The sequence below is a fragment of the Ursus maritimus genome, unplaced genomic scaffold (genome assembly GCF_017311325.1).
Source record: "Ursus maritimus isolate PB19 unplaced genomic scaffold, ASM1731132v1 scaffold_4, whole genome shotgun sequence".
In the NCBI taxonomy this organism is placed as follows: domain Eukaryota; kingdom Metazoa; phylum Chordata; class Mammalia; order Carnivora; family Ursidae; genus Ursus; species Ursus maritimus.
The window spans coordinates 1932845-1959206 of NW_024426552.1; the positions used below are offsets into that span (position 1 = coordinate 1932845).

General features: G+C 59.2%; 2 protein-coding genes across 2 annotated transcripts in view; both read left to right on the forward strand.

Moving 5' to 3' along the window:
• Positions 1–26362, forward strand: part of TSPEAR (thrombospondin type laminin G domain and EAR repeats) — a 59355-nt gene that overhangs the window by 17430 nt on the left and 15563 nt on the right. Inside the window, exons 2-8 of the mRNA XM_040621820.1 lie at positions 11334–11572; positions 13498–13588; positions 14662–14818; positions 16666–16797; positions 17463–17689; positions 18874–19060; positions 20132–20361. Coding sequence (XP_040477754.1) covers positions 11334–11572; positions 13498–13588; positions 14662–14818; positions 16666–16797; positions 17463–17689; positions 18874–19060; positions 20132–20361 — 1263 coding nt within the window. The remainder of the gene's footprint in view (positions 1–11333; positions 11573–13497; positions 13589–14661; positions 14819–16665; positions 16798–17462; positions 17690–18873; positions 19061–20131; positions 20362–26362) is intronic.
• Positions 2025–9619, forward strand: LOC103680729 (keratin-associated protein 10-11-like). The gene is made up of 4 exons (XM_040621757.1): positions 2025–2064; positions 2113–2260; positions 2453–3013; positions 8639–9619. The coding sequence occupies exons 1-4, from the start codon at positions 2025–2027 to the stop codon at positions 9357–9359; spliced, it is 1470 nt and encodes a 489-aa protein (XP_040477691.1). The 3' UTR covers positions 9360–9619.

Genomic DNA, 26362 nt, shown 5'->3' on the forward strand with positions numbered 1-26362 from the left:
CAGGGCAGCAGAGTGGGCGGGGAGCAGCCGCGGAGTGTGCGGGGACACTGATCCCCTTGCAAGGCTGAACCCTCGTGGCCTGGTCGCCCCCCGCTACTGTCTTCTTTGGGGTTCAGATTTCACCTTGCAAGTTTTGGGGGAACACAAACATTCAGTCTGTGTCAGCTGGGTCCCTTCCTCAATCTGACTGGTGTCCCCATGAGAACAGGGGGATGCAGACACGCACACCGGGACGGCCGTGCGTGGACACGGAGGGTGGAGGGGGAGGAAGATGGCCGTCTCCGAGCTGCAGGGCCTGCAGACACCTTGATCTCAGACCCCGCCTCTGGGGCTGAAAGTGAATGTCTGCTGTCCCCGCTGCCTGTCTGGAGCTCTGCTCACCCAGGAGACCCCGTGCTGGGCACCGTGGTCAACAAGACAGACAAGGTCACTGCCCTCGAGATGCCTCCATTCTAGGACGGCCCCAGGGCTGTATGGCAAGGGTCACAGCAGGTGCCGGGTGCAGGTGGAGGGGAGGATGCCCTCTCGCTGTTAGGGAGCAGGAGGCTTGGCTCCGTTGCAGGGTGACAGCCCGGGAAGAATTTCGGTCAGGGGAAAGTGTGCAGATGGCCAGCTCTGAGGACAGGCATGGGGTGTTCTTGGAGTGGACAGGCCAGCAGAACTGGGGTGCGTGGTCCCAGGCACGCAGCGGGAGGGCCCATTTCAGGCATGTCTGTCTCGAAGAGCCTGATGGACGCTGCGACGTGGTGTGGTTCGATTTGTTCCTCAGGAAGGTCCTTCCAGCAGCATCTGGGCGAACGGGTCCAGGGGGAAAGAACTGGCCGCTCTGGGGTGCTGGAAGGGGGTGTGGTGTCCTGCCTGAGGGACCCGGCATCAGCAGATTGCAAAGATGGCCGGGACACCAAAGTGAGCAGAGTGGGTGGCTCGGGGAGGACTCGCCGGCCGCCAAGGTACTGGCTCAGGAACCTGGTGGGCGGGCCTGGTGGCTCCTTCCGACAGAAAGACCCCGGGGCAGAGCTGGGTTCGGGAGAGCACGGCCGGTTCGTGGACATGTCCGGATGTGTGGCCTGGAGTGATGCAAACTGGGGCGGACATTTAGGAGTCTCTCCCGGAGACTCAGCACTGTTTGCGGGAGGACGGCACTGGCCGCCGTGGGGTCGCCCGCAGAGCGAGCTGCAGAGTGGCACAGGAGGGGCCACGCAAGACACTGTCACCTGCTGTTGCTCTGTCCCTCCTCGCGCTTTCACCAGGGAACTGGCCAGATCCCAAGTCTATGCCACAGAATCACCAAAATCTCCGAGAATTGTCCCGCTCTGTGAACGCTGCTTCCGTAACAGCCAGAACCCCCCTGCCCCCCTGCGGCGGGCACCCTGCTCCCGTACCGTCCCGGCCTCCCTCCCTCCCAGGACGGTCGTCTAGGGGACCCTCCTGGGACCCTCCTGCCCAACAGTCGCTCACCCCACGCCTCGGCCCAGGTGTGGGTGTGAGAGACCAGCAATCCAAAGACTCCTGTAACATCAGGGGCTTCAGACAATGCCCCGCTGCTCCTGCCCAGGGTGGCCTCCCCACCAAGGGCCCTGACGTCCTCCTCAGCCCTCCCCGGGGCGGCAGGAGCAGGTCCTCCCCTTACTCCGACATAACCCGTGGACCGCACCAGGGGCCACCACAACCGCCCGCCACAGATAGTCAAGGACACATTCCCCCTGGCCCACGACCAGGACACCCACAGGCGGAAGGGCTTGTCCGCAGCACAGCCCGCGCCGGCTTCCCCGAGGGCCAAACCCCGGTCAGGTGGCCATCAGCCCACCTCCCAGGCCTCTGACTCATCTAATTAGGCTTCCCTGGCCCGTGAGGACACCAACAAGAAAGGGGACATGTGAGCCTCCTGCAGGGACAGCTCCAGCCAGGGATGGATATAAAAGCCCTGGCATCCCAGGGACCTCACACACACACACACACACACACACACTCAAACACACACACTCACTCACACCTCCTCCAGCCCCGCCACCCCCACCCCCGCCATGGCCGCGTCCACCCTGTCCGTCTGCTCCAGCGACCTGAGCTACGGCAGCCGCGTCTGCCTGCCCGGCTCCTGTGACTCCTGCCCAGACTCCCCCTGGCAGGTGGACGACTGCCCAGAGAGTTGCTGCGAGCCCCCCTGCTGCGCCCCCACCTGCTGCGCCCCCAGCTCCTGCACCCCAGCCTCCTGCTTGACCCTCCTCTGCACCCCTGCGAGCTGTGTGTCCAGCCCCTGCCAATCAGCTTGCACCAGCTCCTGCCAGCCCTCCTGCTGCAGCTCCTCCCCCTGCCAGGAAGACTGCTGTGTGTCTGTCTGCTGCAAGCCCGTCTGCTGCACCCCTGCCTGCTGCGAGGCCTCCCCTTGCTCATCTTCCTCATGCTGCCAGCCCCCCTGCTGCACCCTCAGCTCCTGCCGGACCCTCCTCTGCACCCCTATAAGCTGCGTGTCCAGCCCCTGCCAGTCAGCCTGCACCAACTCCTGCCAGCCCTCCTGCTGCAGCTCCTCCCCCTGCCAGGAAGACAGCTGTGTGTCTGTCTGCTGCAAGCCCGCCTGCTGCACCCCTGTGTGCTGCAAGCCTGTCTGCTGCACCCCTGTCTGCTGCAAGCCCATCTGCTGCAAGCCCGTGTGCTGCACCCCTGTCTGCTGCACCCCTGTCTGCTGCAAGCCCATCTGCTGCAAGCCCGTGTGCTGCACCCCTGTCTGCTGCACCCCTGTCTGCTGCACCCCTGTCTGCTCGGGGGCCTCCCCCTGCTCTGCCCCCTCCTGCTGCCAGCCCAGCCCCTGCTCCTTGTCCTGCTGCAGACCCACCTCCTGCGTGTCCCTGCTCTGCCGCCCCGTGTGCAGACCCACCTGCTGCGTGCCTGCCTCCTCCTGCTGTGCCCCCACCTCCTCCTGCCAGCCCAGCTGCTGCCGCCGGGGCTCCTGCGTGTCCCTGCTCTGCCGCCCCGTGTGCTCCCGCCAGGCCTGCTGTGTCCCTGCCTCGGCCCAGAAGTCCTGCTGCTGACGGGGCACGTCCCCTGCCCCAGGGCCAGCTGGGCTCAGGACCCACCCAGTGACGGTGGTCCTCCCAGCGCCCCCTCAGTCCAGTCCTGACCTGTGTTAGGTGGCTGCCCGCACCCAGGACGGGGTCCCCCATGTGTCCACGCTCCTGACCTGACCTTGACCTCCTGCATCCCCAGACCACTGACCCCTCTGCTCCCCGGGGCTCCTTCTCCCAGGAGGCGCCTCCACCTGTTCTGGGTCCCTGTCCTTCCCTCCCGGTGTCTCTGCTCGGGTCCCTTGGCCTCAACGTCTGACCTGTCAGCCCCTCCTCGGGCACCCCAATAAACTCACTTGCCCAACGGATCTGCTTCCTTTCATCTGACCCTCATGGGGGCGGGGGAACCCAGGGTTTTGAGCGGACATTGGTCTCCTCCAGCTGCAGACATTGCTGGGAATGAGGGAATGAGGGACTGAGAAGTCGCGAAGGGCAGGGGCCTAACTCCTCTGCCCAGGGCCCTGGGGGTGGGGGGCGGGGTCATGCCCTCACCCAGGAAGGTCAGTGCTGCTGGGTGCTGCGTGCCCAGGGCTTCCCGAGGCTGGCTGCCTGCCCACAGGTCATGGTCTGGGGGTTCTCAGCCCCTGGCCCGTTTCCACCCACTGCCCTCGCTGGGCAAACCGACCGCAGAGAAGGTGGCCTGTGGGCTGCAGGCAGCACAGACCCGATGGGCCTAGGGACCCCCTGGTGTCCTCCCGCAGGCTCTTCCCATTTAGCGGAAAGGTGATAGAGTGGGGGAGGCACTTCTCCAGTCTAGATGGGGTCACAGGGACTGGATACCTTCCCACCTGGGCCAACTCAGAACATTGACTAGACCATGTAGCCAGCGTGTCGGATCCTGGGCTCAGGGAACACAGAACAAGTACAGGGAGGGAGGGAAGGAGTAAGGAGCATGTGGCAGGTGGCGCTCCCACTGCTGGAGAGTATTTCCAGCCCCCATGCAGCAGGGCAAGCCCAGTGGAGCTCCAAGCACCCCGAGTTTCACAGATGGCTTGGGAGTTGGGGGGAGACCCAGGCAGCCAGCGTTTGCGTTTGGGGTCAGAGTGCTGGAGAAGAGACCTCATCACAGAGGGTGTCTCTACTCTGAAGACCCCTTGTGCTCCACCTGCTCCTCCCCTCCCCTGAAGCCCGTGGCACCTGCTGGTCTACTATCTCCAGTTGGGTCCTTCCCGAATGTTCTCGTGTGGGACATACATACAGCATGGAGACTTCTCAGGTTGGCTGTTTTCGTTCACTCATAGGTGTGTGAACTTCCTCCCCATCTCTTCCTGGCGTGATCGCGCCCTTCTTTTTCATTTGTTTGTATTGATGCCGAATGCACGTAACATCAAGTCTGCCATCTCCACCACTTCTCAGGGCACCGTTTACGCTGCCAAGTACCTTCTTAACATCGTGCAGCCGTCCCCACCGTCTGTCTCCAGGACTCTTCATTCCTGGGAAAATGAAACACTGTCCCCATGACCACTGACTCGCCAGCCTCCTCCCCCCACCCCGGCGCCCACCCTTCCACCTCCTGTCTCTGACGCACCTCACATCAGTGGAATCATAGGGTAGTTAGTTGTCTTTTTGTGACTGGCTCTTGTCACTCCCCATAACGTCCTCATGCTTCATCCGTGTTGAAGTCAGACCTGCTTCCTTTTTAAGGCTGAATACTAGTCCACCACGTGGATGGACCACGTTTTGCTTATCTATTCATCTCTCAGTGGACACTTGGGTTCTTCGACCTCATAGCTCTTGTGAATAATGCTGCTGTGAACACGGATGTACAGATATCTCTTTGAATGCCCGCTTTCAGTCTTTTGAGCGTATACGCATGTAATTACTGGATCGCACAGTAATTCTACTGTCAGTTTTTTGAAGAACCACCCTACTGATTTCCATGGTGGCCGTACCATTTCACGTTCCCACTCACAGTGCACAAGGGCTTTAATTTCTCCACATCCTCACCAACCCGTGCTGTCTTCTCTTTGTTATGTATGTGTATTGTTTACGCTATCCCCTCATTGTGTTTATATTTACATAAATATTATATATATTTATCCTGATGGGTGTAAGGTGGCTTCTCATTGTAGTTTTTATTTGCATTTCTCTGATGATGAGTGATGTTGAGCACCTTTTCATGTGCCCATTGGTCACATAACTTGTGCATCATCTTTGGGAAAATGTCGATTCAGGTCATTTGCTCATTTTTCAGTTTGGTTGTTTGGCTTTTTGTGATTGAGTTTTGGGAGTTCTCATACATTTTAGATATTAATCCTTGATGAAAACCTGATTTTCAAATGTTTTCTCCCATTTCTTTGGGTTACCTTTTATTCTTCATTGGTATTGTCTTTTGATGCAAAAATATTTAAGATTTTCATGAAGTCCAATTTTTGTATTTTTTTTATGTTGCCTGTGCCTCTGGTGTCATAGCCAGGAAATCATTGCAAAATCCAATGTTGTGAAGCTTTTGTCCTGTGTTTTCTTCCAAGAGTTCTATAGTTTTAGCTCTTCCATTTAGGTCATGGATCCATTTTGAGTTCATTTTCGTGGGTGGTGTGAGGTAGGGGTCCACCTTCACTCTTTTACATGTGGACCATCAATTTCCCCGGCACCATTTGTTGAAAAGACTGTCCTTTCTCCATTGAATGGACTTGCTGCCCTTGTGAAAAATAATTTGACCTAATACGGGAAGGTTTATTTCTGGACTCTATTCTATTCCATTAGTCTATGTGTCTGTCTGTTTTCATGTCAGTACCCCACTGTGTTGATTATTGTAGCTTTGTAGTTTTGAAATCAGGAAATGTGAGTCCTCCGGCTTTGTTTTTTCAGAATTGTTTTGGCTATGCAGGGTCCCTTAGGATTCCATATGTGTGTGAGGGGTTTTATGTTTCTGTAGAAAACATCATTGAGATTTCAATAGCGATTGTATTACGTCGGTAGATTGCTTTGGGTACTATCTACATCTTAACAATATTGAGCCTTCCAACCCATGAATGTGGACTGTCTTTCCATTTATTTATGTCTTCTTTATTGTCTTTCAGCAATGTTTTGTAGTTTTCATTGTATAAGATTTTCCCCGTGATTAAGTCAATTCCTTTTATTTTATTCTTTTTTGAGGCAATTGTCAATGGGATTGTTTTTATAATTTCCTTTCTGGGTTGTTCATTATTTGTATAAAAGTGCAACTGGTTGTTGTGTGTTGACTTCGTGTCCTGCCATTTTTCCGAATTCATTTCCTAGTGCTAACCGGTCTTGAGGATTTTCTACATATAAGATCTTAGCATCTGTGAACAGACGTGATTTCACTTCTTCCTTTCCAAATTAGACTGCTTTTATTTATTTTGTTGTCCAACTGCTCTCCTAGCTCTCCTAGAACCCCCAGGACTGGTGAGCAGAAGTGGCAAAAGTGGGCAGCCCTGCCTTGCTCCTGATATTAGAGGAAAAGCTCTCAGTCTTTCACTGTTGAGGTTAACGCTTGCTGTGGGGTTTTCACATATATATTTTATTATGTTGAGGTAGTTCCTGCTTTTCCTAGTTTGTTGAGTGTGTTCATCATGAAAGGGTGTTGAGTTTTGTCAAACGCTTTTTTGGTGTCATTTGAGATGATTATGTGCTGTTTTCCTTATTCTGGTGATGTGAGGTTTTATACTGACTGATTTCCAGTTGTGGAACCGTCCTTGAATTCCAGAAAAATGTCCCTCTTGGTTGTGGTGTGTAATCCTTTTACTGCGCTGCTGAATTCACTTTGCTAGTACTTTGTTGAGGACTTTGGCACCATTGATCATAAGGGATATTGGTTTGTGGTTTCCTGTTTTTGTCATGTCTTTGCCTGGCTTTGTTGTCAGGATAATGTAAACCTTATAGAATGAATTGGGGAGTGTACCCACCCCCGCTTAATTTTTTTTAAAAGCTTATGATAAACTAGGAATAATTGAAAAAACTGTTAACCTCATAAAAGGTATCTGTGAAAAAATTATAGCCAACACTATACTTAATTGTAAAAGACAGAGTTTTCTTCCAAAGATCAGGAAAGAGATTCAGATGTCCTCTCTCACTGCTCCTAAACATTGTACTGAAGTCCTACCTGTGCAACTAGCAAGAAAAAGAAATGTACGTCATACACATTGGAAATTAAGATATGCAGTGGTCTCTATTCACAGAGAACATGAGCGTCCACATAGAAAACCCCCCAAAATCTACGAAAATCTCTTAGAAATGTAAGAGAATTTAGATTGAAGGTGCAAGCCTAAAATAATTAAAATCAATTGCATCTCACTATAATAGCAATAAATAATTGGAATTGAATATTTTGTTTACAGGTGTGATTTACAACAGAATAAATAATGAAAACTTAGGTATAAATCTCAGGGAATATGTACATAATGAGAACTATAAAAATCCTGATGGAAGAATTTAATAAGACAGAAGTAAATGGAGAGCCGGACCATGTTGGCAGGTTGGAACATTGTTATGACGTCAGTGACCTCCAGACTCGTCTATAGATTCGAGGCAATCCCAATCCACATCCCAGTAGCAGCTTTTTGTCAATAGGAACAAGTTAATTCCAAAATTATTTGGAAGGGTGAAGGAGCTCAAATATCCAAACCATTTGCAAATGAAGAACAAAGTTGGAGGACTTCACTACCTGACTTCAAGATTTCCTATAAAGCTACAGTAATCAGGACAATGTGATGTTGGCAAAGGGATATGAGTAGGCAGATTCATGAAACAGAACAGACACATAGACCCACACAAATACAGCCAACTGATTTTTGATGAAATTGCGAAGGCAAGTTCAAGAGACAGAAGTGTACTTGGAGTAGTTGGACATCCACATCCCCCCCCAAAAGGAATCTTACCCATGCTCATGTTTAGTATAAAAATTTAATAAAAATTGATCATAACCCTAAATATAAAATATAAACATTTTAAACTTTCAGGAAAAAAACGGGAGAAAATCGTTGTGACCTTGCATTAGACAGAGTCCTTAGGATTATTACCCAAAGTGTGATCTGAAAAAGAAGAAAATTGATAAACTGGCCTTGACTGATATTAAACTCTGTTGCTCTTTAAACAACACTGTTGAGAGCCTAGAAAGAGAAGCTGCAGAGTAGCAGAAAATATTTGCAAGTCACATCTGAGCAAAGTGCGGCTGCCCCTTGAGCAACCCTGGTTTGGACTCCGAGCGCCCACTCAGACGTGGGTTTTTCCAGTAAATACATAGCCCTCTGTCCATGTGCTTTCTCTTCCTGATGATTTTCTTAATAACATTTTCTTCTCTAACTCACCTTGTGAGAATACAGTCTATGACACATATAGATACAAGGATGTGTTCGTTGACTCTCCGTTGAGTTTCTGGCTGCGTGCCCCGGGGCTGAGGACTCGAGGCTGCTCCCGTGCTGTTTCCTTAGAGAACTAAACAACGTCAGGGGGCCAGCCCCGTCCTCACCCAGGACAGGTGTTTAACAAGCAGCAAACTGTCTTGTGTAAATAAACCAGCAGCAGTAAGCACCCCCAGTACTCAGTCAAAACACGAACAAGGAAGGGAAGTCTCAGGGAGCCTCTTGCTGGACGACACACACAACTTGAAGGGTATAAAAGCCCACAGCCCAGCACCTCACACACACACACACTTACACACACACTCACACTCACACCTCCTCCGGCCCCGCCACCCCCACCCCTGCCATGGCCGCGTCCACCCTGTCCGTCTGCTCCAGCGACCTGAGCTACGGCAGCCGCGTCTGCCTGCCCGGCTCCTGTGACTCCTGCCCCGACTCCCCCTGGCAGGTGGACGACTGTCCAGAGAGCTGCTGCGAGCCCCCCTGCTGCGCCCCCACCTGCTGCGCCCCCAGCTCCTGCGCCCCCAGCTCCTGCCTGACCCTCATCTGCACCCCTGCAAGCTGCGTGTCCAGCCCCTGCCAATCAGCCTGCACCAGCTCCTGCCAGCCCTCCTGCTGCAGCTCCTCCCCCTGCCAGGAAGACTGCTGCAAGCCCGTGTGCTGCACCCCTGTCTGCTGCACCCCTGTCTGCTGCACCCCTGTCTGCTCGGGGGCCTCCCCCTGCTCTGCCCCCTCCTGCTGCCAGCCCAGCCCCTGCTCCTTGTCCTGCTGCAGACCCACCTCCTGCGTGTCCCTGCTCTGCCGCCCTGTGTGCAGACCCACCTGCTGTGTGCCCGCCTCCTCCTGCTGTGCCCCCGCCTCCTCCTGCCAGCCCAGCTGCTGCCGCCGGGGCTCCTGCGTGTCCCTGCTCTGCCGCCCCGTGTGCTCCCGCCAGGCCTGCTGTGTCCCTGCCTCGGCCCAGAAGTCCTGCTGCTGACTGGGCACGTCTCTCCCCCCAGGGCCAGCTGGGCTCAGGACCCACCAAGTGACGGTGGTCCTCCCAGCGCCCCCTCAGTCCAGTCCTGACCTGTGTTAGGTGGCTGCCCGCACCCAGGACGGGGTCCCCCATGTGTCCACGCTCCTGACCTGATCTTGACCTCCTGCATCCCCAGACCGCTGACCCCTCTGCTCCCCGGGGCTCCTTCTCCCAGGAGGCGCCTCCACCTGTTCTGGGTCCCTGTCCTTCCCTCCCAGTGTCTCTGCTCGGGTCCCTTGGCCTCACCATCTGACCCGTCAGCCCCTCCTCGGGCACCCCAATAAACTCACTTGCCCAACGGATCTGCTTCCTTTCATCTGACCCTCATGGGGACGGGGGAACCCAGGGTTTTGAGCGGACATTGGTCTCCTCCAGCTGCAGACATTGCTGGGAATGAGGGAATGAGAAATCGCGAAGGGCAGGGGCCTAACTCCTCTGGCCAGGGCCCCAGGGGGCAGTCACACCCTCTGCCAGGAAGGTCAGTGCTGCTGGGCCCAGAACCCAGGGACGTGGGGATTCCCGTCGCAGCAGGGCCATGGCTGTGACGTCAGTACTCCTCCAGGCCCTTTGTCTCATGTCCCAGGCAAGACCGTGAGGATTTTGTCCCGCCTTTGTGGTTCTTGGCTTCCACGCATCGCCCCACTCCCTGAAAGTTGCCACGTGGGAGAGTTCCGTGCCGTGGAAGAGATGTCTGGGTGCCACGTCCCAGCCTGGAAACCGATGGGGCCTGCGTGTCCCCTCAGCACCACAGGCCACGTGACCAAGCGTGCCAAGTGCATTTTACTGGATGACGCGTTGGTTTGAAGACGAGGATCGTGCGGCGTTAACTGCGTTAGCAGTGTCGTTGCCCAGGACGGGTCATCGCTGTGGGCGGCGGGGGCCTGCCCGAGGCGTTGTAGCCCAGGCTGCACAGCCGCTGGCACGGTCAGGGCGCCGTGGGCTGTGTTAGGCTGGGGAGCCCGGGACCCTGAGCGGCACCGACGGACGTCAAGCATGGGTCCGCTGAGCTGGGACGGGAGGTGTGGCCGGCCTGCGGGTGTCCCCAGGGCTCCGGTTCGGTGGCACTCAGCACCTTCACACTGTCGTGCTGCCGTCCCCACCGTCCGCGTCCAGACTGTTCCATCCCCCTCGCTGAGCCCGACGGCCGCTCCTCCCCCAGCCGTGGTGCCCCCATCCTAGTCTCTGTCTCCGAATGTGGTGGCTCTGGGACCGTGCGGTACGTGCCTTGTCCCGCGAGACTGGCTGACTTCCCTCAGCGTGACGTCCTCTAGGTCATCGGTGTGGACGCTGGGACCCGTGTCCTAGGCTGAGTCACCGTGCGTTGTACGGGCAGACCGCGGGGTCCCTGGCTGCTTCTGTGTGTTAGTGCCCGTGAATAATGGGCTGGGCACCCGGAGAGTCTCTCCGAGCCCCAGACGTCAGTCCAGGCGCTGGCCCAGACCGGGCTTGCTGGGGCCGGTGCTCATTCTGTGAGGATGTTTCCAGGGACCGCCACTCTGTCCTCTACCAAAGTTACACCGTGCGGCAACCCCACCGCCGGGGCCAATTTCCCCACGTCCTCGCCAGCACGCTTCCCTGGGTTTGCGGTAGTGGCCGACCTGAGAGGCTCGAGCAGTGCGTTTGGTTTTATCACAGATCTTGGTCACCAGGGTAGACCCTGCCATGAGAGCCCTGCCCTCCCCTGCCCTGCCTCCTCTGCCCCCACTCTCCCCTGCCTGCCTCCCCTGTCCCACCCTCCCCTGCCTGCCTCCCCTGCCCACCCTCCCCTGCCCAGCCTCCCCTGTCCCACCCTCCCCTGCCCAGCCTCCCCTGTCTCACCATCACCTGCCCGCGCCCTCCCCTGCCCTGCCTCTCCTGCTCCACCCTCCCCTGTCCCACCATCACCTGCCCGCACCCTTACCTGTCCTGCCTCCCCTGTGGCACCCTGTCTTGCAGAAGAACGAATACCTGTTCTCAGTGGTGGCAGAGGAGCCCGACGCCCTGCTGCTTGGCCTGCGGTACTCGCCCACCCGGCTGCACTTCCTCTTCCTCAGCCAGGACACGGCGGGCGCCTGGCAAACCCGAGTGACCTTCCGCAGTCCCACTCTGATGGACAGCCAATGGCACACGCTGGTCTTGGCCGTGTCTGAAGGATCCTTTTCCCTCACCACGGACTGTGGCCTCCCGGTGGACATGTAGGTAGCAGGACGCCAGGGGAGGGCGGTGCGGGGCTGCGTGCTGCCCGACGAGATGCGTCCAGGGCAGTGGGTGTGGCCGGCATGGCACAGCGCGCACCGCGGGCGCTCAGGCTTGTGGGCAGACGGTCGTTGGGAACCATCCCCTGAGGCAGGAGTGCAGGGTCATCGGCAAGGCCGGGACCAAACCTGTCCTCCAGAAAGGCCGCCGTGGGTGGGGCGGATGCAGGCGCCCGGGGCTGGGTGCGCTGGACGTGGGAGAGGAGGTGCCCTGCAGAGCGTGGTCGCCATCGCGAAAAGCCGCAGAGGAAGCCCACAAAGAGCTCAGGCGCCGGAGCCGAACTAAACCTGCCGCCTGACTCGAACCCAGCTCCTGCTCTTGATTTCCAGCACATCGTTTGACCCAAGACTCGATCTGCTTGTCTGGGCTGAGGGAGTGGACGGTCACTAAAACCCCAAATAAACATGCAGAATAATCCTTCTGGTAGTTTTGACAGGGCCCCAGGGACTCAGAAGCCTGAGTTCATTCCCTGTCCCGCCGTCCCCTGGTTGCTAGGTTGGACCAGGGTGCGTGGGTCCCCACGGCCCTGCCAGGTAGTGATGACCCCGTCGCCCTCAGCTTCCATCTGGGCTCAGTGGGGCTGGGCACTCTTTTTTTTTTTTAATCACAGATTGTCCAGTTTGCATTACATCTATCATTATTCCAAATAGTACTTGCAAAGGTAGGCTCTCACTGTGCTTTTAGATCAAACTTACTCCATAGTAAAAAGAATCTTTGACATTCAAATACTTTGTTTAAATACATATCTACTACAGATGTCCCCCCATGCCCCCCAAGTACATCAGGGCCTTTACCGGGTAGGGACCCAGCACTGGGGACAGCTCTGTGACGGGGAGAGCAAGGGCCAAGGAAGGGGACGGAAGGAGGCGGGACTACGGCCGATGGTGGCCGTGGAGGACTCGGGGCCCTGGGACCAGGCTTCACGGGCCTCATGGGTGTGACTAGAGCTGTGACCAGAGCTGTGAGCGGAGCACGGGGCACTCTGGGATGGCGGTCAGGAGCTGGCCTCACCACAGCCAGCTGTAGCCAGATGTGAGCCTGGAAGGAGCGGGTGTGTTTACGGGAGGAAAAGGCATCGAGGTGCAGGAGGCCCTGGGCCGTGAGGAGAAAGCACACGCCTGGCTCGGCCACCCCAGAGGCTCCAGTCAGGATGTCCCCTCCAGCAGGCGTCTACCTCCTCCCCCATCCCCAGGGCTCAGCCTCCACTTCCACGTCGAGACCCAGCTCGGGCCACACCTTCCAGCATCTCCCAGGTCACCGGCAAGCACCCCTCCTTGCCAGATACGATCCGTTCCCCCCCAGGCTTGGTGGAGGGTGGGCAGGCAGACCCAATGCCAGTAGGAGCCACTGAGGTTCCCGAGAGACGGAGGAGACACTGAGCAGACAGCTCAGCAGCCGCACTTGCAGAGGACTCTTGTCCTGGAGCAAAGAGCGTCCCTGCAACTCAGGTCCACCAGAACCCGGACATGGGAACTTGCTTGGAGACTGCGTCCTTGCAGGGGCGATCGAGTTAAGTTGAGGTCGTACTGCAGTAGGGCGGCCCCGGTCCAGAGTCTGCTGTCCTTCTAAGAAGAGGAGAAGCGGCACAGAGACGGCCCTGTGAAGACAGAGGCAGAGGCCGTGACCTGGCTACAGCCAGGGACTACCAGAAGCCCCAGAGGCTGGAAGAGGCTGGAGGACCATCCCCTGCAGCCACCAGAGGAAGCGCGGCCCGCCGCACCTAGATCCCAGACTCCCGGCTCCAGAGCTGTGGGTCATCTGCTGTTCCAGCCTCTCCTGTGCTGCGTCTCCCTGCCCTTTTCTGCATAAATGGGCTGTGACCCAGTTCCCCCATGGCCCTAAAACTACCCTCAAATGTTTTCAGAATGGCTGACGTGCCCTTCCCGGCCACCCTATCGGTGCGAGGAGCCCGATTCTTCATCGGCAGCCGCAAGAGGACCAAAGGCCTGTTCACGGTAAGTAGGGAAGGGGCTGCCGTCTGGCCTCCCAACAGCAGTGCCCACAGAGGGGCCGTCACTATAGGCCTGCTGTGCTCACGCTCTGACGGACAGGCTGCTGTGTGTGCCACGTGGGACCAGGGAGCCCCGGGCTCCACTGGGGCCCCTTACTTGCCAGGCACATTTCACCGTGTTCCCTCCTCCTGGCACACTCATCCTCACTGCCACCATGGCTCACACCCTATACCTTCAGGGCCCTGCTCCACATCCACTTCCTTGGAGACCTTCCCCCATCCCTCAGAGAAGATGGGCCTTGTACCCATCTCCTGTAGCCCTGACCGTCCTCAGACCAACAGTGTGCTTGCTCATTACCTGTTTCTCCCCTCGACTGCAGCTGGGAGAACCCTGTTCCATGAATGTAGGGGCTTTTGTTTCCTGCTGTGCTGTGTCTAGACCCATGCCTGATACATGATAGGTGCTTGGTGAATAGTTATGGATGGCATGATTGGGTGGAAGGACAGATGGATGACTGGATGGGTGGGTGGATGGACATATGGATGGGTGGGTGGATGGATGGATGGATGGATGAGTGAGTGAGAGATGGATGGATGAATGGATGAATGGATAGCTGGATGGGTGGGTGGATGGATGGATGATGGCTGGCTGGATAGGTGAATAGATGGGTGGATGGATGAGTGACTGAGTGATGGATAGATGGTTGGATGGATGGATGGATGGATGGACATATGGTGGGTGGATGGATGGATGGATGGATGGGTGGATGGACAGACAGATTAACAGATGGATAGATGTGCAATGCAGCCTAGTCACCCTAGGTTAGTTCATAGCAAAAACCCTTTCTGTGACTTAATTACCTCAGAATGGTATATAGTTCTCCACCATTGCTCTCAGTGCTCCCCATGCCCCCCAACCAATCAGCAAGCTCTACTCTCCTAGCTCTAGAGAAGATGGATGGATAGACCCTCCATGCCCCATTCCCACCCCTGCACCAGGGTCTGGACAGGCTGAGCCCAGTGGTCCAGGCGCTCGCTGGTGGCGAAGTTCTGAACGTGCTGTCCCTCTCTCTGCAGGGCCTGGTGAGGCAGCTTGTTCTGCTGCCCGGCTCGGACGCCACCCCAAGGCTCTGTCCCTGCAGGAGTGCCGAGCTGGCTGTGCTCTCCATCCCTCCTGTCCTGCAGGGTCTCCCGGGGAAGCCAGAAGATAATGAGGTGCTAAAATATCCCTATGGTTAGTAGGTCAAAGTCACCCACTCCCGCTCACTGATGGTGAACCCCAAGGGCCTTGTCCCTTTCCCACCTCCCCTGGGAGCAAAGACAGGAGGGTGATTATCAAATTGACAAAGGGACTGGCCCCGTCAGACACGCCAGCATCATCCATCTTTCCTCTGGCTGGCTCGCCCAGTGGCCCCCAAGCCCCACTTGGATGGTGCCCTCAAGAGACCGTTAGTCCTACTTGGGACGCCTGGGGCTGTTCCCTGACATCATCTTCCTTCTCTTGAGCCTTCTGACTTCCGTCTGCGGCCTGTTTTGCCCCCGACCAGTATTTGGGATCTTTGTCCCCATCCCTCTCTGATAGGCATCTAAATCTCAGCCCCCGCCCCAGTGGGGACCCCGAACTTCGAGAGGCATGTTTCAGTTGTCCGTGGTCCCCCAGCCCAAAGGGTCCCCTGCCCTGCTCTCTCTAGTGTGGGCTTCTGTGCTCTCCCTGTAAAGTTACAGTCTGGACCGTTGGTGTAAGCCACACCCCCTCCCCGGGGCGTCGAATCCCCTCCCACCACCACTCCGCCTGTGGGGGCGGGGGGACACACGACACAGCCCCTGCCCTCCGGAGTCTTGCCGTCATGCTTCACCAGTCAGGCGAGCCCCTCAAGCGCATCACCCACAGGACCCGTCCCAAGATGGGTTTCCGAACTCCCAGTGGTACTGGTTGCTGATTTTTTAAAAAGATTTTATCTATTTATTTGAGAGAGAGAGAATGAGCGTGGGAGGGCGCAGGGTCAGAGGGAGAAGCAGACTCCCCGCTGAGCAGGGAGCCTGACATGGGCTCCATCCCAGGACTGCGGGATCATGAGCCGAGCTGAAGGCAGACGCTTCGCCGACTGAGCCACCCAGGCGCCCCCTGCTGCTGCTTTTCATCTTTTCACGTTGGAGAATACTTTAATAGACTACAAATTGGGGCGCCCGGGTGGCTTCGTGGGTTGAGCGTCTGACTCTTGATTTCGGCTCAGGTCACGATCTCAGGGTCATGGGATCGAGCCCCATGTCGGGCTCCGTGCTCAGCGAGGAGTCTGCTTGAGATTTTCCCTCTGCCTCTGCTCTCTCTCTGTCTCTCTCTAAAATAAATAAATCCATCTTTTAAAAAATAGTCTACAAATTGATGCAGTTTATTGCCATGATATTTTGAATAATTTTATAGTAACAGTGCAATTTTGAATAATTTTTATGTAAAAGAAGAGACACAGAGGAAAATGATTTCCCTGCACAGTGAAGTTTTCAGGCACTCTGTGGAGATTTCCCACATCCGCCCAGTTCCGGCTCGGAACAAGAGGCAGGAGGCAGGGCTGTGAGCCCAGGCCTCCGCCGGGTGCTGATGAGGTCCCGGTGCCCGCAGCGCTGGCCGTCGGGCATGGAGGCCGCACCCACGTCACTGTGAATTGGCCCCGCAGCACCATCAGGACCCGTGGGCTTGGCCCGAGATGAGGTGTAGTCACCAGAACTGATGGGGTCAAACGCCGTGGAACAAGGCAAAGCTCGAGTTTAGAGAATCTCGCGCCAGAGAGGGACAGGTCTGAGAGGAGGGCAGGGCAGCAGCTGATGACTAAGGGGAAGGGGAAGGTGGGCTGCCCTCTGGGGTGGGCAGGGAGCCCAGCAGGGAAGCCTCACAGCTTCCGTCCTGCCGTGCGGGGCCTCACGTCCTCCCCGGGGCCGCGATGGAGACTGCTGCGTCCTCATGGTCCCCGCAGGCAGACGCAAAGGCAGGACCCCCCCGCCCTCCGGTCAGAGGTCTGCCTCCCAGCTCCATCTTCCTCCAGGGAACCTGTACTCTGGACGCTCCTCTTCCTTGTCTCCCGCCAGAAACCAACATGAAGGTGACGCTGGGCTCCCGGCCTCCGTGCACCAAAGTGGAGGAGGCCCAGTTCTGGTTTGACGCCAGCCGGAAGGGGCTGTTCCTGTGTGTGGGCAGCGAGTGGGTCTCCGTGTTAGCAGGTGAGCGGGCAGCGGGGCTCCCTCCGCCTGGGGACTCAGGCTCTTCTCCAGCCACCGTTCCTTGGGAGCAGAGAGCGACCCCCCAGGACAGCAGGCCTGCACGCTGCATCTGGACTCACGTGTCCTGGGCAAAGCTTGTCACCCCTCCACGTCTAGTCCCCATGGCCCCGAGGGGGAAGCCTCCGGGTGCCCTGTCTGCCCCTCGGATCACAGATGCCAGGTGATGATGCCAGGAGCCTGGGAGCACGTCCTTCCCCAGAGTGCTCCCAGCGGTGCCTTCCCGCGTGGGGACGAGGGAGTCGAGGTCGCCCAGGGCGCCCGGGACCCTTGCCGACTGGAAACGGGAGCCCGCTCGCGAGCCTGGACCCCGCTCCCTCATGCACTCGGGGCAGAGCTGTGCAGGAGCAGTGATCGGGGGAACGTCTAGTTGGGACCCGACGTGTCCGTGCCATCCAGTCAGCGTCGCGGCGTCTCCGCACGCCCTGAAACCCATGCAGGCGTGAGCGGGCGCCTTTGACAGCCTCTCTGTGAGGGTGACACGCGCTCCGGGCGGTGGCCCCGGAGCCGGCCCTGACCAGGCTCACGTTGGGGGTCAGGGCTCGGGGCCCCGGGTCGCACTCCCATTCTGGGAGGCCTTAAGTGTGTCTCCACACTTGCGTCACCAGCCAGAGAAAAGCTGGACTATGTGGAGGAACATCAGAGCCTGTTCACCAGCTCGGAGACGTTGGGCATCGAGGTCTTTGCCATCCCCGAGGCCGGGCTCTTCGTGGCAGCCGCCAACCGCAAAACCACGTCCGCCATCTACAAGTGGACGGATGGGAAGTTCGCCTCGTACCAGAACATCCGCACACACCAAGCCCAGTCCTGGAGACATTTCACCATCGGGAAAAAGGCAAGTCTGCACCCGGCAACTGTCTCAATCCTTTTTATCTTGGGAAAACCCAAAGGTGGGGGCTGCTCGTGTGGGTGATACGGGGAAGTATTTCTCATGGTTTCAAAGTCTTACTCAGGTTCTCAGCAGCTTTCAAAGTCAGACACTTGGCGGGGTCTCTAAATCCAGAACGTGAAGTCTATTTGGCTTCCAAAAAATAGAAGACAAGACCATTCCTACGACACCGTCCGGTTCTACGTAGCCCCATCGGGGCTAAGTTAAAAGCTTGTCGGCCCACTTGACGAGCGGGTCAACAAGGCAGAAATCTTCGGGGATGGAGACAGGCTTACTGCAGGGGGCCGGGCCCGGGGTGGGGGTGAGACGCTCGCGGGCAGCCCCCTCACAGTCAGGGCCGATGCAGCAGGGGCAGGGCGGTGGGTCTGAGGGGCTGCCCCCAGCACGAGGCATGGTCTTATCAGCTCTGTCTATACCCTTGACTCCAGGGGCAGGGTCCCGGGGCCGCTGTCCTGCACGTGGCCCCCGCCTCACTCTCACCAGCACGTGTGTGCCAGGAACAGCCTGCCCTCACCGAGGCCGGCCCTGAGGGTGCGCCAGGAGCAGAGTGGACTGCGCGATGCCTCCTGTGGCTCGCAGCCCGCCGCAGCCCAGCTGCGCTCCCAGTCCATGCGGCGAACAGCTGACTAGCTCTCTGGCCTTTTGGTTGCCGACACCTTCATCATAAAAATGTTAACTTCGCATCAAAGAAACATCAGGAAATCCAGAAAAAACGGGGGGGGGGGGCTGTCCGGTCCCCGAAGCAGGTGCGGGCTTACTGAGCGCACACGGGCTTGGGGCCTCGGCGGGCGCCCCACACACCGAGCCGGTGGCCTCCCGGTCCAGTCACACGCCGGGTACCGGGGTGTGTGTGGCCGCTGACGAGAGCAGCGCGCGCTTCTAGGCGGGAGGAGAGCGTGACGGTGCGTTCTGCTCATCGGGGGATGAAGGGCACGTTTGCGCAGAAAGCTCCCGAGTTTGGGGATAGAAATGGGGACGCTGGGCTGACGAAGGCAGACAGCTGAAGGGTCTGGAGCGTGACAGATGGATCCACGGACACGGGGCCGTCGGACAGAGACGCGGGTGCTCAGAAGCCTTAGCGCCAGGCCCCTCGCACTGACGGCAAGAACCAGTATCCGGCTCTGTTTCAGGTCTTCCTGGCAGTGGCTAATTTTGAACCGAATGAGAAGGGTCAGGAGTTCTCTGTCATTTACAAGTGGAACCAGAGGAAGCTGAGGTTCACGCCGTACCAGAGGGTCCCCACCCACAGCGCCCGGGACTGGGAGGCCTTCGAGGTGGCCGGGGAGCACTTCCTGGCCGTGGCGAACCACCGGGAAGGTAGGCTGCGGCCTTCCACGCGGAAGGAAACCATGGGGGGGCGGCTAGCTCACCCACGGGTCTGTTTCCACCTGGTTGACAAACCACAGTACATCCCACACGGCCGGTTCTCGGGCTGGCCGTCCTACAGTGCCGTCTGAGGTGAGCGCACCTGAGCGCCTCCTCCCCGTGCGCATAGGAAGACAGAGGCGCCTCTGGGTGGGTGCCGGCCCGGGACGGTGCTTATGGGAGCGTGGGCCACCCAGCTCACGGACCAGGTCATCTGAAACTAACCAACTAAACAGGAACTAACTAGCTAGCGTCCTCGTAGGAGGAGCCGGCTGCAGTAGGGGAGGAGATAAACGGTTGGACCGGAGGCCAGTGTCCCCCAGAGAGACGGGGGCGCGGACCGCGTGCAGGCAGAGTCGCTGGAGGATGCAGGACGTGGTTTTGTGCCTTCTGGACACACACTTGGTGGCGCAGTGGGTGCAGGAGGACAGGCCTGGCTGAGGCTGGGGTCTCGTCTCTGGGCGGTGCCGGCCCCTCCTGGTTGTATAACTCCAGGGGGCGGAGTCCGAGGCCGTGGGCCCTGCAGGGCATCTGCGGCCAGGGAGCTCTGTAGGGGCCGGGGAGGAGCCCCTGCTGCCCCACTCATGGGCAGGGGACCCCAGGAGCCCACTAAGCAGCGCTCCCCAGGGGCGGGAGTGTTCCGGGAGAGGCTAGTGCAGCCGGGGAGCTGTAGGGAGCACGGTGTGGACAGAAGGTGCGGAGGCCTGAGCTAGGGGCACAGTGAGAGCAGCGGGGGCGTTGGGCAGTGTGAGAGGTGAGGCTGGGGAAGGTGGGGTCCCAGCTCTCAGATGGAAGGCCATGGGGGGTGGGGTCCGGAGCCTCCAAAGGAAGGACCCAGGGAGGGCTGTCCTCTGAGCACAGGGGCAGGGAGCGCAGGGGTGCACAGGGACGGTGCCCAGTGGCCAGACGGCACCGGACGGACCCCCTGGCCCCAGAACAGGTCCAGGCTGGCCAGGGCTCCACTGAGGCCGCCGTAAGGGGCCATCTGCCTGCCCTGCCTCACGGCGGCTGCCTGGCTTGCAGGTGACAATCACAACATCGACAGCGTCATCTACAAGTGGAACCCAAGCACCCGCCTCTTCGAGGCCAACCAGACCATTGCCACCTCCGGCGCCTACGACTGGGAGTTCTTCACCGTGGGGCCCTACTCGTTCCTGGTGGTGGCCAACGCCTTCAACGGCACGTCCACGAGGCTGCACTCCCACCTGTATGTGTGGCTCCTCGGCTCCTTCCAGCTGTTCCAGGCCTTCCTGGTAAGGAGCCGGCGGGAGCCTCGGGTCCCGCCTCCGTCAGGCCGCCTGGCACCCGCAGCGGGGCTGCTGGAGACAGGGGACGCGGGACCTGGGGACCCAAAGGGCCAGGACCAGCACCCAGCTCCAGACCCTCCTCACCGAGGCTCCGCCCCCCACGGGTGGCTCAGGCTGAGCTGTGTTGCCCGGAGTTCAGTCCAACAATGAGGCCGGAGGGGCCCTGCCCTGCCCTCCCTCTGGCACGGAGCTTGCTCTGTGGGCCTCATTCCCCCTGGGCAGGCCCCGGCGTCTAACTGGCCTTTCTGTGGGTGTTGGGTTCCTGCCTTGGGGCAGCCGGGCAGCAAGCCCCTGACCTGGTCGAGGGTGGGGGCGGGGTGGCGTTGCCCACTTTCCCTTCTGACCATGAAGGTGCCTCGGCTGGTTCGAGGCTCCACGGGCAGGTTGGCAACACCTTGGAGTGGATCGAGGCGCAACATGTGCTTATCGGGGTGGGACAGTGCTGGGCGCCCCGGGAGCCATCGTGCCGGCTCTGGTCCTGGCCGAGGACTGTGGGAGGAGGCACAGGTACTGGGTGGGGGCACACACTGCCCATCTCAGGACGCGGGGCCGGCGCTGGCTGCCCTTTGCCGTTCCTGATGGAACCGTGGGCGTTCCCTCTCTACTTGCGGCAATCATGATGGACAGGAGGTCACCACCAGCATGACAACTTCCTCCCTGGATCCTTCCGGAACGTCCCTTTGCTTGTTTATCGGGTCCTTTGTTCTCCCAGGAGAAATGCTTCCAGGGCACTCTGAGCCTTGGGGTGGTGACTCCTTTGGTGTTTGACGTCATGGGGCGAAGAGGAAATGTGCTGAAACCCCCTCCTGCTGGGTCTGTTGGGAAATGGGAAGGGTGATGGGGGCTTTGCTATTGAGACCGGCAGCCGTGCGGAGAGGCTGGAGTGACTGAAAGCCGTCCCCTCTAGGACAAGGCTGCTTACGGGGTGGGTCTCAAACACGGGGGAGAAAGATGACGTTCCAGACGGCAGGCTCCTCTGCGGGCAGAAGTCGGGGTGTGTAGGAGGTGGGCTCAGAGAGCCCACTGCGCAGGGACGAGGCCGGCAGCGCTCTGGAGAACAGTTCTGCGCCTTCCTCCGCCATCCAGGGTTGCACCGTACACACCCTGTGGCTGGAGGCCGACGCGCCGCCCGCTGCCCGCCGTCCTCCTCAGAGCCCTCACGGTGCGGTCGGGGCACCACGTCTGGCGTCCGCGCGGCGGGCGGCTCCCTCAGGAAGGGACGAGAGGACAAGCTGCAGAGGGCGAGGGCCTCCACACGTGAGCAGGCACCCGGCTGCTGTGGGGAGGAGGCAGTGACCCGGCGGCCGTGCCGCGCGGGGGAGGCAGTGGCAGCGGCAGAGCGACACTGAAGCACGTGTGGGAGGCCGGTTCCCGAGTGCCGTCGTGGAACAAGGAGGCCCAGGTGTGAGCGCGGAGGCAGCAGGACCCCGAGCTTCCTGGCAGGAGGAGGTCATACCTGGGGCTGCCCATCCCGAGAGGGGGCGCCCTGGAAGAAGTGGAACTGGGGTGAGGTGATTCCTCGCAGCCACATGCCTTCGTGCGGGCCTCAGGGGCTGAGCAGCTGAGCCGGGTGGGCGGAAAGTGCCGGAACCAGGAGCTTCGTCCACCTCCTCCCACTCGGTCCTCACCGCCACGCTGTGAGCTGAGTGCAGCCCGTAGTCTCCTTTTACACCCGGGGACACTGAGGCACGGGATTCCGGGACCGGCACCTGGCAGATCTGGGATTGGAACCCAGGTGGTGCGGTCTATCGCTCTGCTCAGCATTGGACAGAGTCCTCGAGCATGAGCTCCTTCGGCGGCGTCTGCCGTCACGGCAAGGCCAGGGCCCCCGAAAACAGCTCGGCGGGCCTGGGGCACAGCTGTCCCCCAACCATGGGCCTGGGTATGTGTTTGCCAATTTGAAAAGCGTTCAGCAATGGGCTGGCGTGGGGCCCGCCCATCAGATGCCCCGTGGAACTAGACCCCAGACCTGTGGGACTGAAGACACGGGAGTGTCTGGGGAGCCGACCGCGGGTAGCCACGTCGGGATTCGCGAGGAGGCCTGGACACGCGGGGCCGGCGGCTGAGGAGGCCCGTGTGGCACAGAGCAGCTGTGTAAGGGCCGCTCGGAGCCCTGCGCAGGGGACGGGCAGACGCAGCTCGTGTGGGAACCCCGTGGGCTCTAAAAGACCTCCCGTGTCAGCAGGGGTGCCCAGCCCGAGGAGGGGTCCGGGTGTTCGTGCGTCTGGAGCCCGCACGAGGGGCGGCCGTGGAAACTGAAGGGGATGATGGCTCACTGCTTCGTGGTAGCTAACGGGCGGGTGGGGGACAGGGGAGCAGGACCCCGTGGTCCCGAGAGCAGGGTCTTGCAGCCTGGCGTGGAAGGCGCTGCCTGCGGCCGTCTGGTCACTCAGGCCGGGTCTTGAGCGGGGCCAACAAACCGTGCATTTGGCACGAGTGGGGTTCCTGCCGTGGGTTGGGAGCACACTTGGGAGATTATTGTCCTGCGGCTACCAACACCGTGACCCCAAATCTCCGACACTTGGATAAAAGGCCCAGGTAGAAAGGTGTTTTTCACCAGGGGCCGCCACCAGATGCCGCCGCTCCTGGAGGCACCGCCCGCCAAGGACAGATGCTACCCGCCACCGTCCTCTCCAGGGACCACAAACGGACAGCGAGGAGCCTCCAGGTGTTTGGTGAAGGACACAAAACATGAAATAGGCTAACGTGTAGACATACACCCGCCCTGGACCAAACCGAGCTAGCTCTAAAAACACAAGGAATTTTAAAAATCGTAATTACCCTAATTACCTTTTAAATTTTAATTACCTTCAGAAGTATTCAAGAATACATCACATGTATAAAGTCAATACAGAATGCCCCGAAAGGACAGAGTTCTCAGGTATTAAAAATACAGTTGCTGGCCTTATAAGAAGATACTCGTCAACCGGACTGGAAACTCAAGGCCGGAGAAACTTCTAGAATGTACAACGAGAAGATGAGGCAGAGAGAGGGGATCAACCCAGGAGATCCAGAAGGAGAGATGTGAGAGCAGAGGGCAATGGGGCCATCGAGGGGCTCCCTGGACGTGGGGACACGCCGTCAGCTGGGGGTGCGCTGGTCCTGGAGACCAGATCGGAGAGGCTCAGGCCGCCGTGCACCGTGGGTTTCTCACATGGGCTCCGAAGGAGAGCACTTTCAGTCTGAATTCTGTGCCGTGCTGTGGGCAGGAGAAGGAGCCCAGGCCGCCACAAGTGTCCATGGCCCCCCCCACCGAGGGTTCGTCCTCACCAGGGTGAAGTGCCACAAGTGTTCCCAGGTGTCCTCTGCCATGTGGCTGCTCCGTCTGAGCCACGGCCACGGCCCGGAGAGGGGGCAGCCCCCACTGGCCGTCACCCCCCAGCTCCGTGTCGGCACCCAGGAGGGACGATTAGGGAAGAGGAGGACTGCATGGACATGCGGCTGACAGGTGTGAAGACGGGATGGAAGAAGAAAGCTGCGGGCAGAACCCGCAGGAGGGCGTTGTGGACACGGCGTCCGCAGGGTGCAGCCGGCGTCACAGAGCCGGACGGAACAGCTCCCGGGGCCGGGCAGGACCCTCGAGACGCTGGAAGACCAGGTCATGTGCGGAGATGGGGATTTTCTTCCCCAAAAAGGAAAAAGAGGGGAGCAGGGATGGATTTGGAAGCAGCAGCAATCCCCAGCTTGTCGAACAGCCGCTGGGGCAACGCTCCGGGGGCTCGTGTGCAGGGAGACACAGGCAGAGCCGTCACTGTTCAAAGGACAGTCTGCTTGACCTGCATGTGGGGACCGTCCCCAGGGGTGGCACGGAGCTCCTCCGCCACTGAAACCCGCGGGAAGGGCGAGGCTCTGTGGGAGGGACCTGGGGAGGCGGCCAGGACACCATAAGCACCGACAGCGAAATCTCGATCCTAGAGCCGTCCTGTGGACGGAGTCTGGAGGCTTGGTCTGGGGTCTGACACTGAGTGCCTATGTTGGGGTTCGTTAGTAGAGGGACAAGGGCAAGGGGAGGTGAAGGAGGGTGGGGGCCCATATCTTCTTCCTAGAGCTCCAGGAATCAGAGGGGTCTCCCAGGCAGGGGCCTCTGTGTCTCCAGCGGCCCAGGCCCGTCTCGGCAGGCTGGGCTCCCAAACCAGCAAGACCAGATGGCCGCGGGCCCCGCCGGTGCTGGGGGTGTGGTATTTCCCGTTCCTGACAGCCTCCTGCCAGAAACCCTGGGATTTCCACGGACGCGACCTTTCTTGCTTCCGCTTGTGAGAAGCCTCTCTGCCATTTGCAGACACATCTGAAGGGGGGCCTGCGGCGCTTCTTGCTCCACTGGCTCACGATTCCACCTCAGGCCCGCTTCACAGACAAGGACACGGAGGTGGGAAGTGAGGGGACCGAGCTGGGGACTCAGGTGGTGCGCGGAGGAGCCAGTCCGTCCATACAAGGCCCTGTAGTTGGGCCCTGGAGGGGGCCCCTGGGGACGCGTGTCTCCTCACCTCGCCTGTGTGCATGGCTGGTCCCTTTGAGAGACTCCCAGCTCTCGGTCAAAAGGGTTTCAGGACAAGAGGCTGAGTGTTGCTGGGCAGACTCACCCGGGGTCTTTGCGGGCTCTGGAAGGCAGAGGAGACCTTCCTGGAACGTGGCTTCAGGTCTCCATGCTCAGCGACGCTGGCGGTAGACAGCCAGCCCCAAAGGTCGCGGCCGCTCTGCATTTTCAGGAGGCATCTGAGCCAGCCCCAGTCTGCGCCCAGCCCTGTGGGTGGGGCTGTCCCAGGAGCCAGAACCCTGGGGGCTGCTGGGGGCACCGATGTCCCCCGACCCTGCAGGCTGCCAGGGGAGGCCCCCGGGACAGCCAGCCACTTCGCGCCCTGCCCAGAGGCCTTCTCTTACAGGCCCCACTCCTCGCACCTCGATAACGCCTCAAACCCCACAAAGTCCCACTTTCATGTTTTGCCAGCATTTTTGCATTGTGTTTAAATCCTCTTAGGTCCTGGCGTTGCCTTGGTGTGTTTACTGTTTGGCTTGAAGTTTTGCAACATCTTTTGTGACCGTGAGCTTTGAAGCAGGAAGGCTATGTGCTCAGAGAGGTGCTGACCTCACGGGGGGGGCCTTTTCTGGAGGGCTGGGCTGGGCGTGGGGGCAGGGAGTGCTTGAGGGGCGTGCACACGGACTGCTGGGAAGGAGCTGGGAGACTGGTGGGCGTCTGAGTTCCGCTCAGGAGGAAGCCCCTGGCTGATAGGCTTTGTGGCCGGTGTGAATGGGAGGCTGGCTACTCACCCTGGGGCACATTCCCCAGACCCACCTCTGCACCAGGAATTCCAGAACCTTCCTGCTGGCGGCAGAGACCAAGGCTCCAATGACTCGGCCTAATCATTTGAGAGCAAAGGAGGCTGGAGCAGGGTGTGTCCAGGAAGCACGAACTCCATGCACCGGAAATCCAGCCTCCAGCTTCTGGGCTTTCTGCTCCGAAGCTCCCTGGCTGAGGGGCCTGTGGTCACGGTCATCAAATGTGGACCCAGCGTGGAGGGCTGGGGGAGGGGAGCCGTTGACCACATGGGGTTTGTTGCCGAGAGGCGGGCTGATGGTGTGAGGGGCTGTCCGAGTGCCCGTGGGACCCCCGGGGGAGAGAGTCTGAAATGCGAGGGATGCGGGACATCTGGCAGGGGGAGGGACAGGCAGAGGCGCTGCCCGGTGGTCCGCGGGTATGTGGGGGCAGCCGGTGAAGCTGGGGGCTTGTCAGAAACTTCGTTTCCACTGAGCATGTAAATGTCCAGAAAGGAGTTGGAAGACAGGCCAGAGCGTTGGGGTGAGATCACGGATTACCTGTGAGCTGGGTGGTGAGAGCGCCCCTCGGTGGTCAGCACTGAAGGACGGCCCTGGGAGGGGGACTTCCTCCTGGCCACTTTTGTTTGCTCAGGGAGCAGGCAGCCTGGGGGAGGGGCCCAGGAAGTCAGCGGGG